This window comes from Podarcis gaigeae, assembly GCF_964106915.1.
Source record: "Podarcis gaigeae genome assembly, chromosome: 15".
NCBI lineage: Eukaryota > Metazoa > Chordata > Lepidosauria > Squamata > Lacertidae > Podarcis > Podarcis gaigeae.
The window spans coordinates 9,421,865-9,440,006 of NC_139692.1; the positions used below are offsets into that span (position 1 = coordinate 9,421,865).

The 18,142-nt window shown below is 45.3% G+C and overlaps 1 protein-coding gene across 1 annotated transcript in view; it reads left to right on the forward strand.

Moving 5' to 3' along the window:
* Positions 1-12,538: 12,538 nt before the first annotated feature.
* The window catches only part of KCNU1 (potassium calcium-activated channel subfamily U member 1), a 90,969-nt gene continuing 85,365 nt past the window's right edge, over positions 12,539-18,142 (forward strand). The window contains exons 1-3 of the mRNA XM_083713461.1: positions 12,539-12,789; positions 13,839-13,934; positions 16,595-16,656. Of these exons, the coding sequence (XP_083569587.1) occupies positions 12,607-12,789; positions 13,839-13,934; positions 16,595-16,656 (341 nt within the window). The 5' untranslated portion in view covers positions 12,539-12,606. The remainder of the gene's footprint in view (positions 12,790-13,838; positions 13,935-16,594; positions 16,657-18,142) is intronic.

An 18,142-nucleotide genomic window follows, 5' to 3' on the forward strand; every position in this document is an offset into this window, starting at 1 on the left:
GGTGCTCAAAACTGCCTTGGCCCCCAGGAGTCGGTGCCTATGGGTGAATCAGAGATCTGGGAATGGATGGAAAAGTTGCTCTCCAGTCGCACCTCACCCTTCCATCTTCTGGTGCAACCCTTGCCACTATCGCTGACAGCCTGTGGCATTGTGAAGCATGGTAACTGAAATAATAGAGCTACCTTTCCATCACCTGCTGTTAAACCCATTTCACTTTTAACTAGTAATAAATACATTTCTCTGGGTTTGTGCTGTGAGCCTTTAACTTACTATACAGGAGAAACTTGGGCCTTGGGGTCTCTCATTTTCTTATAACGTGTATCTGGAAAGAAAGATTCCCTGCTTCGCTGTAAGCTGCAGAAATGTAGGTTAAATACAGCCAAGGAAGGATGAAGAGCATGCATGCCACACTAGGATACTCAAATAGCATTTATGCCTACACAAAGATTACCTCAAATCTCTATTTAGCAGAGTAAGACCAGCCTTTGAACGACTGGATCAGAAATAATTCAGTAGCAGAGGAGATAACGCAGAGCATTGGGCGACACTGGGGTGGCCAATGTGGTATCCTCTAGCTCCTGTTGGACTACCATTCCCATCTGCCCAAACCAGCAAGGGCCATGGCCAGGGATGGTGGGAATGGTTGTCCAATGACAACTGGAAGGCACCACATTATACTACATTATATAATAGCTGACACTGCTTTCCCTAGGAATCCAGGGAATGGCTAAAATAAATTGTTGTTGTTGTTGTTATTGTTGTTGTTTAGTCGTTTAGTCGTATCCGACGCTTCGTGACCCCATGGACCAGAGCATGCCAGGCACTCCTGTCTTCCACTGCCTGCCGCAATTTGGTCAGACTCATGTTTGTAGCTTTGAGAACACTGTCCAACCATCTCGTCCTCTGTCGTCTCCTTCTCCTTGTGCACTCCACAAGCCTGAAGGAGCAGAGGGTGAAGTGACTCCACCTGCTGCTGATCAGCCTTCTTGCTCCTGATGAGAACCAGCTGGCTCCAGCTTTCTTAAGCAAGATTTCTTTCTTTTTTAAAAAAGAAATTTATTGAAATTTTCAAAGAAAAAACAAAAAACAAAAAATAAAATAAAAATAAAATAAAAAAACACTCCACATTTACAAGCCTTATTTTCAATAACTTATTTCCATGACTTCCCCACGCCTCCCCTTCTTGTATTCCAATTCCAATTTTTAGTTCAACAAGTTCTTATCCCCAATTTTTAATCTTATTATATGTAGTTCATTATTATATTTAGTTCATTTTATATAACCAATTTTAACTTATAAACATCAGTCTTTATACATCAGTACCCATTTTTAAAATCTTTTTCTAAGGTCGACCCCAATTCCCTTCCACGAATTCCCCAATTTTTATACTAATAACAAAACAAAATAAAAAACAAAAACAAAATATAATTGTACACCCTTTGGATTCCCAAACCTCACCCCCCCTTTCCCGGTTTCGATCCCCAACAAATATCCATCAGTCTAACTGCTATCAGCCTGGAGACCTCACGTCCGAGGCTCTTAATTCTCTCTCAACTCCTCTCTGCCGGTTTTTTTGATAGTCCTTTATATTAAACACCAAGTCTCGGAGAAGCTCTGTCCCAATTATGTCCATTTTTCTTCCAGCCAGACCTCCATATTTAAGAGTGGAGCCCAAATCTTGTTTCTTGCTTCTTTTAAGTCCAAATGCTCCAAAAGCTCCAGCTTCCACCTTGGTCAAATTTGTAATCCATAGGTCTTCAGATCTCCACATAAGGAGATCTCTCCATTCTTCATTCTTCAATTCATACCAGATTTTCATCATCCAGATCTTATTTTCCTTTATGTCCATCTTAACAGGCCTCTGGCTCTCCTTAATCATCTGCGGCATTGTAGCTCCTCCTTCCTTTCCCTCCAGATCATCATGTATCTCTTTCTCCACTTTCTCAGATTTCTCAGATTTCTTTTCTTGTTCAGCTGCAAAGACTTTTTGTTCAGCTACAAAGACTTTTTGTTCAGCTGCAAAGACTTGAGTCAAGTCCCTTCCAGATTCAGTAAGTTTATTTACTGTTTCATTCAGTGTTGTAACATTTGTAGCCAAAACATCACTTTGCTCTTGTAACTTTCCCAAGAGAAAGAAAACCCTATCCAGTTCAGTTTGGCGGCGGCAAGGGTTGGGCTGACCTGGTGGGTTTTGTTCACCCAGCTCCTGGTCTATGTCATGGGACAGGAGTCAGCTTCACCTGCTGAGCAGCAGCCTGAAGGAGCAGAGGGTGAAGTGACTCCACCTGCTGCTGATCAGCCTTCTTGCTCCTGATGAGAACCAGCTGGCTCCAGCTTTCTTAAGCAAGATTTCCAGCCTCAGTCAGTTGCTGGAAACAACATTTGTCATTCCTGACCAGATCTTGCTGCTTCTTGCTTCTTGTGATCTAGGACCAGGGGCGGAGATACCTGCCCTGGCACCAGGAACGGTGGGGGGGATGGGGCTAGCCAGTTGTGGCATTTGGCTCCTAGGATGGGTCATAGGAAAGGGTTAAAATGGATGTGATGTGATTGGCCAGTGAGAATGCAAGGGGGGAGTAAAAGTTAGAGTGGGAGGTTTTGAAAGTCAGTTGAGGTTTGGGAGTTGGGTGTTGAGGTTTGGGAACTGGAGAAGGAAGAGGGAGGAATAGGCAGTGGGTTGGTCGAGTTGTATTGTGAGAGAGTGAGAGGAATTGTTAGGTTGAGTCAGATAGATAGTTGGAATAATCAGTTTGGAGTTGTTAGGAACTAAGATTAAGAAACTGACAAGAGAAAAATAAACTGAAACCATACGCTTGTTCCTGCATTTAAAAATAAACTTGATTATTTGTTAATGTTAACAACTGTCTGGATTCTGTGTGTCCCTGTGAGAAGTGGGGTGGTGGCAGCGAAGAGGAAATCACAGTGGTGGCACAGGGTCAATAGACCGTTAAATGTCCGGGGGCCTTGTGTGATCACCACACCGGCCCTCATGGTAAGCGTTGTCCCATTAAACTTTAATTAGTTTAATGCTAAGTAAATGTCCAGTGCGCTTCCATCGTCACAAGTCCCATTACAGCAGAGCATTTCGCACAGCGGTTTAAGAAGGGCAGGAGAGGCAGTATCTTTTCAAAGAGGAATCTTGGAGCAAGCGGTTTGGAACTCAAAGAAAAGGTTTATTTACAAAAGAAAACCCTGGCGACGAACCACATATATCAGCAAACACGCCCAAAAGGGACAAACACACGAGTGAACTGACTATTTATACAAACTCACGTTCCTGGAAGCTTAATGACCTCCAGCTGCTCAGTGATTAGAGCGTCTTGATTAGAGCCTCTTAACCCTTTAATACCAACAAGCGTCCCTAGCCGCCTGCACAGCAAGTGGGGGGGGGGAGTGCTGCGTCGCCCCTCCTGCTGCCCGTGAGGTGAGTGTCCCTAGCCATGTGCTGCCCGTGCAGCGAGTGTCGGTGGGCACCGCTAGCTGCCCGTGGCAGCACCGTCCCTAGCGGCCCACCGCCCGTGCAGCAAGCGTAGGTGTGTGTGATGCGGTGATGTCACCCGCCTTCACTGCTGACACCCGGTGCGCACCGCACCCCCTGCACCCACCTTCCTCTGCAAGTGTCTAGAGCCAGGGCCTTGCAGAGCCAGGCAGAGGCCCAGGCCAAGTAGATAATGTGTCCCCTGGGGATAACTGAAGTCTTATAAATAAGTATATAAATCATTTTCACAAAAGTTAAGCTGACAAATAATTTTATTTCAAGGCTTGAACCATATCTGCATATAAAGACAGTGCATCCCCTGCGATTGTGAATATGCTGACCGAGGCCCCCTTTGGAATCGGAGGCCTGGGCCAAGTGGCCCATATGGTCCCCCCCCCCCCATCTGGGCCTGTCTAGGACCCTTGTCTTTCTTGATCCCTGGATTGTCTGACTACGTGAACTGAGATACTCCTGACCTTAACACTGGACTGGACCTTGTATACAGACTCTGCCTCCAGGCAAGTACCCTCTGAGACTCGGCTGGCTGGCTTCTCCCTCCACTTCTCCCTCCACTGAGCTGTGCCATGGCTGGCAGCACAGAACTACTGCAGTCTTGCTTTCTGTACGCATGCATGCAGACACTCCAGATGCTAACAAAGGATGGAACACCACTGCAATTGGGGACAACAAGGGGGAGGAGGGGTGAGAATGAGTGCGCATGGGAAATATTGTGTTGGTTTTCCTGGTTGTGATGGTAACTTTTGGTCCCCTTTTCTAACAATCCTTTCACACTGCAGTACCTGTTGCTTTGTGGACCTGTGGCTTTTTGACCAATATACCAGCATGTCGTGGTAAACTTCATTCGCACCAGTAGATGCAGTGTGCCACAGTGGGATTGGACAACGTCACTACTCCCCCACCCTTTTCGCACATGCATGCTTCTCTGCCCCCATGAAAATGGCAGAAAAGAACTGTGTGCCAACGTACTGCCCCAAATTTCGTCACTTTACTTCTCCAATTTTGTGGGTTAATGTGGTTGGGAAACGGATTATTTCTGGAACCAATTAACATGGAAATGAGCACTAAACTTCCACCATATTCTGCTAGATTTTCAGAAGTGGCTCTTACGTGTGAAAGCTCAGAGATAATGTAGAAAGTAACAATTAGGGAGACATGGGGGGGGCAAAATAAACTGCTGTGCGCTTGCAACCTAGGGTTACACCCATACCATTCAAACACATCACAACATGTTTGTAACACTATTTCTGCAATGTTAAAGTAAAGGTAAAGGGACCCCTGACCGTTGGGTCCTGTCGCGGACAACTCTGGGGTTGCGGCACTTATCTTGCTCTATAGGCTGAGGAGCCAGCTTTTGTCTACAGACAACTTCCAGGTCATGTGACCAGCATCACTAAGCCTCTTCTGGCGAACCAGAGCAGCGCACGGAAACGCCGTTTACCTTCCCACTGGAGCAGTACCTATTTATCTACCTGCACTTGACATGCTTTCAAACTGCTAGGTTGGCAGGAGCTGGGACTGAGCAATGGGAGCTCACCCTGTCATGGGGATTCGAACTGCTGACCTTCTGATTGGCAAGCCCTAGGCTCTGTGGTTAGACCACAGCCCCACCCACGTCCCATTTCTGCAGTGTTATCAACATTAATCATTATCATTATGAAGTTCATAGAATCATAGAATCATAAAGTTGGAAGAGACCACAAGGGCCATCGAGTCCAACCCCCTGCCAAGCAGGAAACACCATCAGAGCACTCCTGACATATGGTTGTCAAGCCTCTGCTTAAAGACCTCCAAAGAAGGAGACTCCACCACACTCCTTGGCAGCAAATTCCACTGTCGAACAGCTCTTACTGTCAGGAAGTTCTTCCCAATGCTTAGGTGGAATCTTCTTTCTTGTAGTTTGGATCCATTGCTCCGTGTCCGCTTCTCTGGAGCAGCAGAAAACAACCTTTCTCCCTCCTCTATGTGACATCCTTTTATATATTTGAACATGGCTATCATATCACCCCTTAACCTCCTCTTCTCCTTGTCTCCATCACTGCAACCTCCTTGGCTTCACCCCCATTTAGCCACCAGGTACACAAACACACATTCTGCCACAGGCCTGGGAATAATGGCAGGGGAAAGGAGAGGCCTGGGGAAAGTCCCAAAGACTAGGGAGGTCTGGAGGACAATATTTGTCCTCGCCTGGGCAGGGGCTCCAACTTGGGCCCCAGATTATGGATGCCCAGTGGTGTGCAACATAACATGACATTATGATGCCACACCACACCATGACATGATGTCAGGTTGTGCATGCCACAGCGGCACCTGGGGAACTCAGACGTCACGTCTGGGGCACCCCCCCCCATATGGTTGGCACTAGTGGGTGTGGGGTTTATTGGTTTAGTTTTCCATGTTATAATGCTAGCACCATTTTCTAATGTTCCCTTTACACTGCAGTAACTGTTGCATTATGGATCTGTGACTTTTTCATTGATATACCACCAAGTCACACTAAACTTTAAGCGGTGGGGGTGGGGGTAGGAGGGGGAACTGTATGCCAGGATACTGCCCCAAATTTCAGCACATGAAATGGCAACACAAAACTCAAAGTGAACTGGGTTGCAAATAGATCCCTCACCTCTGTAAACAATTAACAGGTAGATTCCACTAGGTTTCCGGAAGTGGCATTTTCCTTGTGTGGAAGTTCACATAAAAAATGGAAAATATCAGGTAAGGGAATGCAAGGAAAATGGAATAAAACGCTGCCTGGATGCAGCTTAAGAATAATGAAAACACGAAAAAGCCCTTCCCAGCCTTAGTCCTGTATTTATCACAACCTACCTTCAATCACATTTGTGAGATAGAGTTTGAGTCTAATAGGAACAAAACAAAGGCTACATACACACCATAGATTTAAACTGCAATTGAATCACTCATCCCCCTTATCAGAATCCTGGATAAAATATTTTTTAAGGGTGCAGCTCTGGGAGGGTTAAAGTACAGTTACCAGGATTCCTTGGGGCAGAGGTGGGGTGCTTTAAATGTGTGGCTGCCTGATACAGGGGGGGGGGCATGTCTTCTTCACCTTCTTCTTCGCTACAATATATCAATTTATTTCCAATTGTCAATGTCAAAAGGGACTAAAATCTATAAAATTCATAGAAAATCAACGTGCCAATTTGCTCAATTTCTCTAGGACTCCATCACACCTCCCCGTCCTCCATAATCCCTCAAGCAAAGGAGTCAAGACCCTAATCCTGTCAAATCACTCTGCCAAGCCTTTCCTCCAGGAAATGCCAGTACATGGACCATTGTCTTCTCATCAGGATGTGCTTATGTGCGCATATCTCCAGCTCTGCATATTCCCCCCTCCCTCCTCCATATGTTAATCCTGTGTAACCCAACCTCTTCTTAATGTATTCATGATGTAATCTGTGTAACCCAACCTCTCTTTAATGTATTCATGGTGTAACTGGGATGTATTTTGCACTGTATTCTGGGACATGGAGGGAAGTTTCAAAAGTTTATGTCACCCCATTCTCGCTGTTCAATCTCGCCTTGAACCTGTTGCGCAATAAACGTGGATCTTCTGCAGCTTGCTCCTGTCTCAGGCTGAGCTCATTTTCCTCCGCAGGGACCCGCGAACTTAGTCCAACGAGCTGGGTGGCTGAGCAACCTCGCACCCAGATTTTTACCGTAACTTTTTTTAAAAAAACTGTTCTAGTTACTTAATGTACAATTTCCATTTGCATGTACTGAAATCAATGATTATATAAGCAGCAATTCATTTCTGGAAGATTGCTAACTACTGATTGTCTATTATATACTGAAGTAAATGCAAAGTCAACTGCGACACATCCCTCCGCGCATCACCAACTCTGCAGTAAATACAACCTTGCAGCTTGAAATCAGAGAAGGAGTAGCACTGTCTCTAATAAATCACGCACATTTCCCTCTACACCCTTCCTGTTTGTGTTTTTGCTGTACAAATTTGTGATTTGTGACTGACTTGTTTGCACTAAGAAGTGAATGCTGGTGGCACTTCATTTTAAAGGCAGGAGAATGCTGCCATCCAATGGTGAGCCCTATATATCAGCCTGCCTTCACCAAAACAAGCTGCAGATGATGGCTGTGACTATAAACCAAGAATGGTGCCCATTTATGTGCTTGCATTGGCATTAAAATGCAAGTTATCAGGAAAGCTATGGATACCGGTGGTTGAATAAGCAGACCACTGCAGCATGAATAGGAGGAAGTGTGGCCTGATCGTGGGGGAGATACAGCTGCAAGATTTGGAGGATTACGCTTGCTGTAATGAGTGCTATCTAAAAACAAAGACTATGCAAATATAACAAAGACTACATTTTTTAACTGTTGCTATATCTGCATTGTCCCTGTTATACCTAATTGCAAATTCAAATGTATCCCTATCGTGTTTTATGACTTCCTTGATATTGTATGTGGGCTGGAATTGGTCTGTCACCGAAATAATAAAATTCCTTCCTTCCTTCCTTCCTTCCTTCCTTCCTTCCTTCCTTCCTTCCTTCCTTTCTTTCTTCAGAATTAATATCTTATTACCTGCCCACTCTCAAGGTGACTTGAGAGACAGGACATTTGGTTTAAGGTTATGTTTATTAATATAACATTAGGATCTACAGTCAACAATCCAAACTTAAAAAGTGCAGGCAGGTGGAATCTGTCTGTAAACAAGGTGGGGGAATATCCCTCCTTTCATCCTGGGCAATATCTCCCTGCCTCACTTCTTTCTGTAAGAAACGCCATCATCTGCATGAAGTTGCCTGAAGATTGCTTTCTGAGGCCATGCTCTGTGTCTCATCATTTGGGTACATTTGGCCACTTCTATGCTGTCTAAAAGGAGGATAAAGATTTGCGCAATATTTTCCTACACCTTGTCTAAGGTAACGAGGAGTTTAACATTCCATGATTCTTCGCCCCCTCCCAACTGTTGCAGTCGCTTAACATCTGATCTACTGCCTTCTAGGATTCGGTGGTGAGGTTCTGCTGTGATGATGATCAACTGGTGCCATGATGTTCTGCTGTGATGATGATCAACTGGTGCCTTTGGCTATTAAATAATCCATGGCCTCTTATATTCGTGTGAAGGAGGCCATTGTTGTTATTATTAGTATGCTATTTATCATTATGCTCTGTATTATGCTTTTTAGTATTCCATAAAGTATGTTCTTAATATTGTACACCTCTTTGGGATCTTCTGATAAAGGGTGGTATATAAATCAAACAACAACAATAATCAGTTTACTGTCCATGTTATCAATAACCAGACCTTTCAGTCCCTTAGGATGACAAAATATTAAAAAAAATAACAATTGTCCAGTAGCACCTTAGAGACCAACTAGGTTTGTTCTTGGTATAAGCTTTCATGTGCATGCACACAAAAGCTTATACCAAGAACAAACTTAAAAAGGTAAAGGACCCCTGACAGTTAAGTCCAGTCGCAAACGACTCTGGGGTTGCGGCACTCATCTCGCTTTAGAGGACGAGGGAGCCAGCGTTTGTCCGCTCCGCAGAGTTTTTCCAGGTCATGTGGCCAGCACGACTAAGCTGCTTCTGGTGCAACCAGAGCAGAGCACGGAAACGCCGTTTACCTTCCCGCCAGAGCGATACCTATTTATCTACTTGCACTGGCATGCTTTCAAACTGCTGGGTTGGCAGGAGCTGGGACCGAACAATGGGAGCTCGCCCCATCACAGGAATTTGAACCACCAACCTCCTAATCGGCAAGCCCGAGAGGCTCAGGGGTTTGGACCATGGCACCACCCGTGTCCCAAGAACAAACTTAGTTGGTCTCTAAGGTGCTACTGGATGAGAGAGAGAGAGAGAGAGAGAGAGAGAGAGAGAGAGAGAGAGAGAGACACGGCTGTTCATTCAATCTACCCCGACTCCTCACCAGGAACAGAAGAAAAAGACCTTGAGCACTAGAACAGGCTTCCTTCGAAATTCTGGGATACAACTCTTGGATGCCCACCTCAGCTTGATTTTAAGTGAGCAGACATAAAGGTAAAGGTAAAGGTACCCCTGCCCGTACCGGCCAGTCGTGACCGACTCTAGGGTTGCACGCTCATCTCACTCAAGAGGCCGGGAGCCGGCTCCGTCTGAAGACACTTCTGGGTCACATGGCCAGCGTGACGAAGCTGCAGCTGGCAAGCCAGCACCAGTGCCGCACACGGAACGCCGTTTACCTTCCCGCTATAAAATGGTACCTTTTTATCTATTTGCACTTTGATGTGCTTTTTGAACTGCTGGGTGGGCAGGAGCTGGGACCGAACGACAGGAGCTCACCCCGCCGTGGGGATTCAAACCGCTGACCTTGCGATCAGCAAGTCCTAGGCACTGAGGTTTTACCCACAGCGCCACCCATATCCCAAGCAGACATAGAGGGGGTACTAATCCATTAACCATCTAAATCTGGGACCCTGAGCCAGGATTGGGTTGCCCAGATGAAGGGCTGAGGAGTTCTCAAAGCACCTTCATCATGTTAGGCTTCCTACAGTTCCCTAGATTCATTTTCTCTCAGTGCCTTGATAGTTAATAAAGTTGTGACGTTGAATCCCAGTCACATCTTGCTTCTAGAAACTTGCTTTTCAGCAGATGTTGGCTTGAGCATGAGGGTATTCCACAATGGAGAGTTGATGATAATTGTGCTGGGTCAGCTGGAAGGGACACACATGTGGAAATATAAAGAAGAAGAGTCACATTGCCAAAGTTACAAAATGGCTACTGTCGGCACATTGCCTTATTCACACGGTAACACTGACTTGAACTGGCCCCGTTTGGCTTTCACAGTGGGGAGGAGATGTATTCAGTAATAGCTATATTTAAAGGCCACAAAATATTGCATTCTTTGCCCATCAGCCCTCATGCTAGGGAACTGTTTTGCTACTTGGTTTTCCTGGGCATGTGTCCCCTTTTCAGACAAAAATCACCATTTCCCCACTCAACTGTTCTGATTGCATGAAGAGAAACCTGATTGCGTTATTATTCATCCATTGGTTTCATAAAAGATTTTTTAAAAACGTCTCTATGAACCCTAGAGATTTTGATGAAATTATATTGCAATGGGGAGTGAACAGCTGAGATAACTAGCTCCATCTGATCCCAGCAGCTGCAGAAGTGAGGCTTGAAACAGGGGAATGAGGAAAGAGGGATGTTCCGCTATATCAAGCTATATGTAGAATATAGTGCATCATCCTTTATGTCTCCATTGTCTGTTCCCTCTGCCCAAGGCCTAACCCGAGACTCAAACTTATTGTGACACACAGGGGGCTTGTTGTGGCATGGTGGGAGCTACCAGAGTGGTGAGCCCGGGCACATTTGGGGGGGCACAGTTTTGGGAGGAATGCCTGTTGCCTCCTCATGCTGGCCCTGCACCCTAGCCATGTGCTACTTTGCAAGAGCAGCTGTGTTTTGTTTTGCTGCTGGTGAGTTTACCCAGTGCAGTGCAGGGGTCTCAAGGCAACTGCAAGTGGGGGTGGAGGACGGTGGAGGGGCTGCCTGGGCCAGAGGAGGGCCATGGCAGGGTGGTGGGTGGGGAGGGAGCTAGGAGTGAGAAAGAAGCACAGAGGAAGGAGGAGAAAAATCAGCTGCTGCTGTGGAGGCTGCTGTAGCTTCCCTGCTGTTGTGAAGGAGCCGGTTGTGGGAGCAGGGGGGAGACAGGTGGTGGTCAGGGGGAGTGGAAGGGAGGAAGCATTAAGAAGGAGCTTCTGCAATCTGTGCAGCCCATTCACCACCTGTTCCCTGATCCCTGTTCTCTTACACTCTTACAGAGACTGAATCCATTGAATGAGTGCATCCAAGTCCTACCTGTGTAAAGGTAAAGGTAAAGGTAAAGGGACCCCTGACCATTAGGTCCAGTCGTGACTGACTCTGGGGTTGCGGCACTCATCTCGCTTTATTGGCCAAGGGAGCCAACGTACAGCTTCCGGGTCATGTGGCCAGCATGACTAAGCCGCTTCTGGCGAACCAGAGCAGCACACGGAAACGGCGTTTACCTTCCCGCAGGAGCGCTACCTATTTATCTACTTGCACTTTGACGTGCTTTCGAACTGCTAGGTTGGCAGGAGCAGGGACCGAGCAACGGGAGCTCACCCCATTGCAGGGATTCAAACCACCAACCTTCTGATCTGCAAGTCCTAGGCTCTGTGGTTTAACCCACAGTGCCACCCGCATCCCTTACCTCTGTAGACATACCCAAATAGAGACTTAATGCAGGGTTGAGGGACCCCGTAAGTCACACTTCCCTGCTCGCTTCTTCGCCTCTCCTGTGAGGGGTTCCAGCTGCCTCATTGTCCAGGTGGCAGCATCATTCATTGTCTGCTAGGAGCCTCTGGGTTGGGGTGGGACAAGGGAGGAAGGAGCAGCACAACTGCCAACACCAATGTGAATGCCTGGTGTGCACCTCCACCCTAGTTTCTCAGTCCACTAGGGGGCACAACACTTCCCCATGCTGGGCACAGGCAACCCACGCTATGCCCCTGGTGACACAGGAGATCTGCCAACTCTTTTTATTTACTTCCAGTGGATCTGAGAGTTGTTGTAGGATTGTGAAAGTGCTGGGGTTAATTCTTCCCATATTCCATTTGCCAATTAGTGTTGTTTACCAAAGTTATTATGGGTCCCTCTTGAGGAGAACATGCCACTCCTCTAAGTTGGGCTCACTTGAATGGAGGAGGAAGCCTTAACAGACTTCCTCCTGAAGGTGGAGAAGAGGAGATGTTTGTACCTTAGTGGGTCAATCAGAAAAGGGATGGGTCTGGCCCATAAAGGCTCATTCCAGCCAAGTGAGACCACTGCACCTTGATTGCTGTGGTGTCTCATCCATCCACCCTGGGACTGTGTGGGTTTACCCAGTCACCCTTTCGGGGCTAAGTAGGAAGCAGCAGCTGAGACAACTTTCTTTGGGTAATCCACATTGTTCCTTGTTCAGCTGGTTTTCCATAAACATAGCTGATGTCTACAGCTTGCTCTATCAATGACATCATATGTTGGCAGTGACATCACAAAGATTCTAGAAAGGAAGGGTATTTCTTAGAACATCCCAAGTGAACAGTAGGAAAAAAGCAGAAGAGACAGCACAGGAATGAGATATGTATTATCATGAAGTGGGTGGAAGCTGGGATGAGGAAATTGGGAGCCACTGCACTGAATATGTTCAGCTGGCCTTTATGTCCGCCTGTCTGTCCATTTTTGTGGGAGGCATCCTCCTCATCTTGATGTTCAGAGTAATTGAATACGCATTGAAGTCCTTGTTTAAATTTGCTGGATTTAAGGTAAACACACAATTGGATGCTTAGCAAGGAGGGTTTGCATTCCTGGACAATATACAGCAGATGGAAGTAGTTACAGCTGGTTACTAAGAACCATCCTTGGGGAGGCATCTTGGTTCTTTGGGGTGGGGGCTGATTTCTCGCCCCCCAACCACACATCAGGGATAAAATATTGGTACGATTGTACTCAAATATACATTTCAATTTATCTTGTGTGATGCTCTGACAACATACAACAACATACATGTGCAACAGTAAACAGCTCATGAGCATGGCCTTGGGAAATATAACCGAAAAGGCTAAGAAAAATGTAAACAAATTGAAGAAACTGAAGGATGGGACTGGCTGTGAATGATCTAGTTCTGCTGCTCATGATTGCTATCCAGTTGTTCGTTGTATGTTTTTAAAGAATTGGGGAGTGTTAGTGGAATTTGCATAATTTTCTCTATTTGTTTTTATTGTTAACACACCAACACACTGAGGGGTTTCCAATATTTCCAGAAACCACACTTCTCTCACCCCCTTTTACACTTGTGTCCGTCAGTGGAGTAGCGTGGGGGGTGCAGGGGGTGCCAGCCGCACCGGGCACAACATCTGGGGGTTAGGGTTAGGGGGTGCAAATTCACGAGTTAGGGGGCGCAAAGCCACGGGTTAGGGGGTGCAAATTACTTGCCTTGCCCCGGGTGCTGACAACCCACACTACGCCACTGGTGACTGTTATTTAATATTTGGGCTTGGTGCTCCAATAGGAGATTTGCCTTGCTCACCAGCAGGAGCAAAATGAGCAGGTGTGTGCTTGGTTTTAAAGCCATTTTTTCCCTCCCAGTTTCTCCAAAAGATTCTGCCCCTATTTAAACACCTGGTCAGTGTTCTCATGCTTTTACGGAGACAGCTGTGCAGATTTCACTTGTGTGGAGAAGTGGGGATGTGGAGAAGTAGCAGGGGGATACACCAATAATCTGAGAGATGAGAGCACCCTGCTTGCCTGTAGCAAAGCAATGTGGATTGTGGCCCTTTTCAAGGACTCAGCTCCTTTCTTTTCCCCTTAACAGGCTCGAAGGATGCCTAGGTTAAATCTATGGAAGAGATACTTTCAGGTTTGGGTGGTCAGGATGATCTCTGCTCAGACTGTTGTGGGACGTATACTGGTGAGTTGTTTAATTAATATGTACACATTGGGGAGGGAAGTATTATTATTATTATTATTATTATTATTATTATTATTATTATTATTATTTATATACGTCTCAAGGCGGTTCACATAATAAAATCAAGCTATAAAACCACAAACTACATAATAAAAATAGGAACAACAACCCAGTAGCTCCCCCCACAAAAAAAAAACATATTTTAAAACGGCATAGGATGTCAATCAAATCAACCAAAGGCCTTGTTAAAAAGGAATGTTTTTGCCTGGTGCCTAAAGATGTATAATGAAGGCTCCAGGTGAGCTTCCCTCTGAAGAGCATTCCACAGATGGGGAGCCACTGCAGAGAAGGCCCCGTTCTCATCTTGCCACCCTCCGGACCTCTCGAGGAGGAGGTACATGAAGAAGTACTACAAATAATCATACATGATACTGCAGTAGGAGAGCAGGCAGGGCTGCAAGATGATAACCACCCCCATACACATTCCTTGCGTTCAGGCACCACAAAACAACACCGCTCATGCAAAATCAGAAGGTACTAGCAGATTCAATAAAATCTCAAGGTTTTCCAAAGTACAAAAAAAAAAAAGAACGTTGGGAGAAAAAACCCTATCAAGAATACTGCAGTCGGAAGCAGTGTCTGGGCGGAATTCGTCAAAATGTCTGGGAAAATCCAGATATAGGGCAACCCGTGTCAGCTGTGTTGTTTTTGCCGATTTTCCATAAAATAGCTCAAAAACGTCAACCCTGGGTATGGCACTCCAAACTGTAACTTTATGTTGCAGGTTCAGTTTGTTATTTCAGTTAGTGATGTGTGAGGTTCATTGTGGCTTACGTTGGGGATTGGCTCAGATATAAGCTGGACTACTTTCCCACCAGGGATGCGGGTGGCACTGTGGGTTAAACCACTGAGCCTAGGACTTGCTGATCAGAAGGTCGGCGGTTTGAATCCCCATGACGGGGTGAGCTACCGTTGCTTGGTCCTGTTCCTGCCAACCTAGCAGTTTGAAAGCACGTCAAAATGCAAGTAACGTCGATAAATAGGTACTGCTCTGGCGGGAAGGTAAATGGTGTTTCCGTGCGCTGCTCTGGTTCTCCAGAAGTGGCTTAGTCATGCTGGCCACATGACCCAGAAGCTGTACGCCGGCTCCCTCGGCCAATAAAGTGAGATGAGTGTTGCAACCCCAGAGTCATCTGTGACTGGACCTAATGGTCAGGGGTCCCTTTACCTTTACTTTCCCACCAAACCCTAAAAAATAGCTCAGCTTATTTCCAAGCCAAGCAATATTTGACTTCCTCTGCTTTGAGGTCAGCATTACATGATATGGAAGCTCAAATGCAGGCCCTAAGCCCAGCATGCTCCACCAAAATCTCTGTTGTCAAGAGTTCAAGGCCTATAACGACAATGTACTGCAATATATGGACAGACTGCGCTCTCCCAAAAGATCACAAACTTACATTCCAGTCCTAAGCCTCATAGATTTTACTTCCAGCTAAATGTTCTTTGGATTGAAGCTGACCACCTCTGATCTTAAATAGCATTTGCTTTGAAGTAAGCTCCATTGATTTCAGTGGAATTGGCTTGTATTCTGAGTAATAGCATTTTAAGATCAGAGTGTACCAGAGCATTCACACCAGTTATTCCCTCCTAGTAGATGCCTCATATTCTGGACAGAGTCAGTGATTAGTGCACCACTTCCAACTTCAATTGCAGTCATGCTGTCAATCACATCAACCTCCCCCTCCCCAGAGTTTTATGAATGCAAACATGTGCAACCTGGACATGCTACAATTCCTGAATTAGTTTTAGAAATTATAGTTTTAAAACCAAGATTCAGGAAGAGTGGAGAGCAGGACAAAGTTAAAGAGAGAAACAGTTTAAAAAAAAAAAAATGGAACCAGGGGAAGTTACAAATCCCAAATTCATATAAAGTGTGGCAATGAAACTGCTAGCACATTTGCCAAGCTAAGCAGGGTCTGCTATGGTTTCAAACTGGACGGGGGAACATGTGTTGAGATTCCTGCATTGCAGTGGGTTGGACTAGATGACCCTTGGGGTCCCTTCCAATTCTACAATTCTGTTATTCTATGTGCGCTGTGTAAAATTGAATGTACTGTGTAAAATTGAGGGTTGCTTTATGTTACCCTAAGATTTTATCTGATGATGGTTGCAAATAATAATAATTTATGTTGTGACATCTGTGTACATTCCTGGACATGTTTAATTTAATGTGCTGAAAAATATATATATAAAAACAAACAGTGCTTGATACAGATTAATCCATTTGTCCCATTCCTGCATAGTACGAACTGTGTAGTGAACATATGCTTGGAAAGAGACGGTGTATCATCACAAAATAAAGTGTCCAGTAATCTGCACATGAAAGCCATAAGGTGTACATCCACCCAACATTTTAGTGAAGTTTAAAGGAAAGGATGGGGAACTTGTGCCCTCCAGTTATTGTTGGACTTATTTTTCACCAGCCACAGCTAGCATAGGCAACACCCAGGGATAATGGGAGTTAGAGTCCAAGTGAGTCTGAAGGGCTACAGAGTCCCCATCCTTGTTTCAAGAAGATAGTAAAATGGTTTCGCAACTTGATATTTGAATGGCATGATTTAGAATCAGCTGGATTTTCATATCAGTTATCACTGTTTTAGGTTATACTGGTTTTCCTGTTTAGCATTGGATCACTCGTCATTTACTTCATCAACTGTCAAAGGTAATTATAATTCAGAAATGTATCCTAAAGTGTATTTTTAATTCGTTGCTTTTTTAAAAAAACAAGTGATATAGGTATTCAAAATATTTGTATCCTCTTTTCTCTTAAAATCACCAAGATGGCAAACAACACAAGCAACAGGGAAGGATAATAATAATGAAATATAAAATATAACTTAATAAAAATAAAATAATAATAAAAAGACAATGTTAAAATTCATATTGAAACTCTCAGTAATCCATCAATCACATTAAAAATCAAATGCACAAATTATATTGGGAAGGAGCACTCCTAGAAATGCTCACAAGAATTATATGTGGAGGCAGAATGCCCCCAAATATCTATCTTTGCCGTGAGCAAATGTTGAAAGGTGATAAAAAATGGAGCCAGGTGGTCTTCCCATGGGGACACAGAAAATGCCTTCTCCCCCCAACTATTTGTCATATTTCTGATGTTAGAGGAACCTGTAGCAGGATTCAGGCTGACCTCAGCCCTCATAGAAAGCTCCTTATACCAGTCAGAACCTTGGCACACCTGGATTGCTATAGTTCAGACAATGGTTGGCAGCAGTTTTCCAGTGTTTCAGACAAGAGTCTTTCCTAGCCCTGCCCAGAAATGGTACAAGGCAGCTCCCTATGTTTCTGAGCCAGACCATTAGACCATCTAGCTAAGTCTTGTCCACAATGGCTGGATCTCTCCTGGTCCTACCTGGAGATGCCAGGGACTGAACCAAGGGTCTGCTGCATGCATGGTTTTGACCTTTAAAGCCCTTCATGGCCTAGGATCCTCGTACCTATGGGACCGCCTCTCCCGGTATACCCCATGGAGAGCCTCAAGGTCCATAAATAGCAGCACCCTAGGGGTCCCGGGCCCTAAGGAAGTTAGATTAGCCTCAACCAGAGCCAGGGCCTTTTCAACTCTGGCTCCGGCCTGGTGGAACGCTCTGCCTCATGAGACCAGGGCCCTGCAGGATCTGATTTCTTTCCGCAGGGCCTGTAAGACAGAGTTGTTCCGCCTGGCCTTTGGCTTGGAGCTAATTTGATTCCCTCCCCCTCTTTCTTTTTCCTTTCTCCTCCTATTATGAAGTTGCATTTTAATGTTTTAATGTTGTATTTTAATCTTGTTTTTTAAGTTACATTTCAATCAACTTGTTTTTTATTGGTTGTTAGCCACCCTGAGCCCAGTCTTGGCTGGGGAGGGCGGGGTATAAATTATTATTATTATTATTATTATTATTATTATGCAAAGCAGATGCTCTGCCACAAAGTTATGGCCCTTCCCAATGCCAGGGATTGGGCCTTTTGCATGCAAAGCATAACAACAGAAGAAGAGCTCTTCTGAAGAGTCTCATCCAGTCTAGGATCCTGTTCTCACTTGGCCAATCAGTTGCCTATGAGGAACTTGCAAGCAGAACCTAATTGCAACAGCAATCTCCTGACATGTGTTTAACCATTGAGCTGGTGGTTACTCTTGCTCAGGCAGGCTC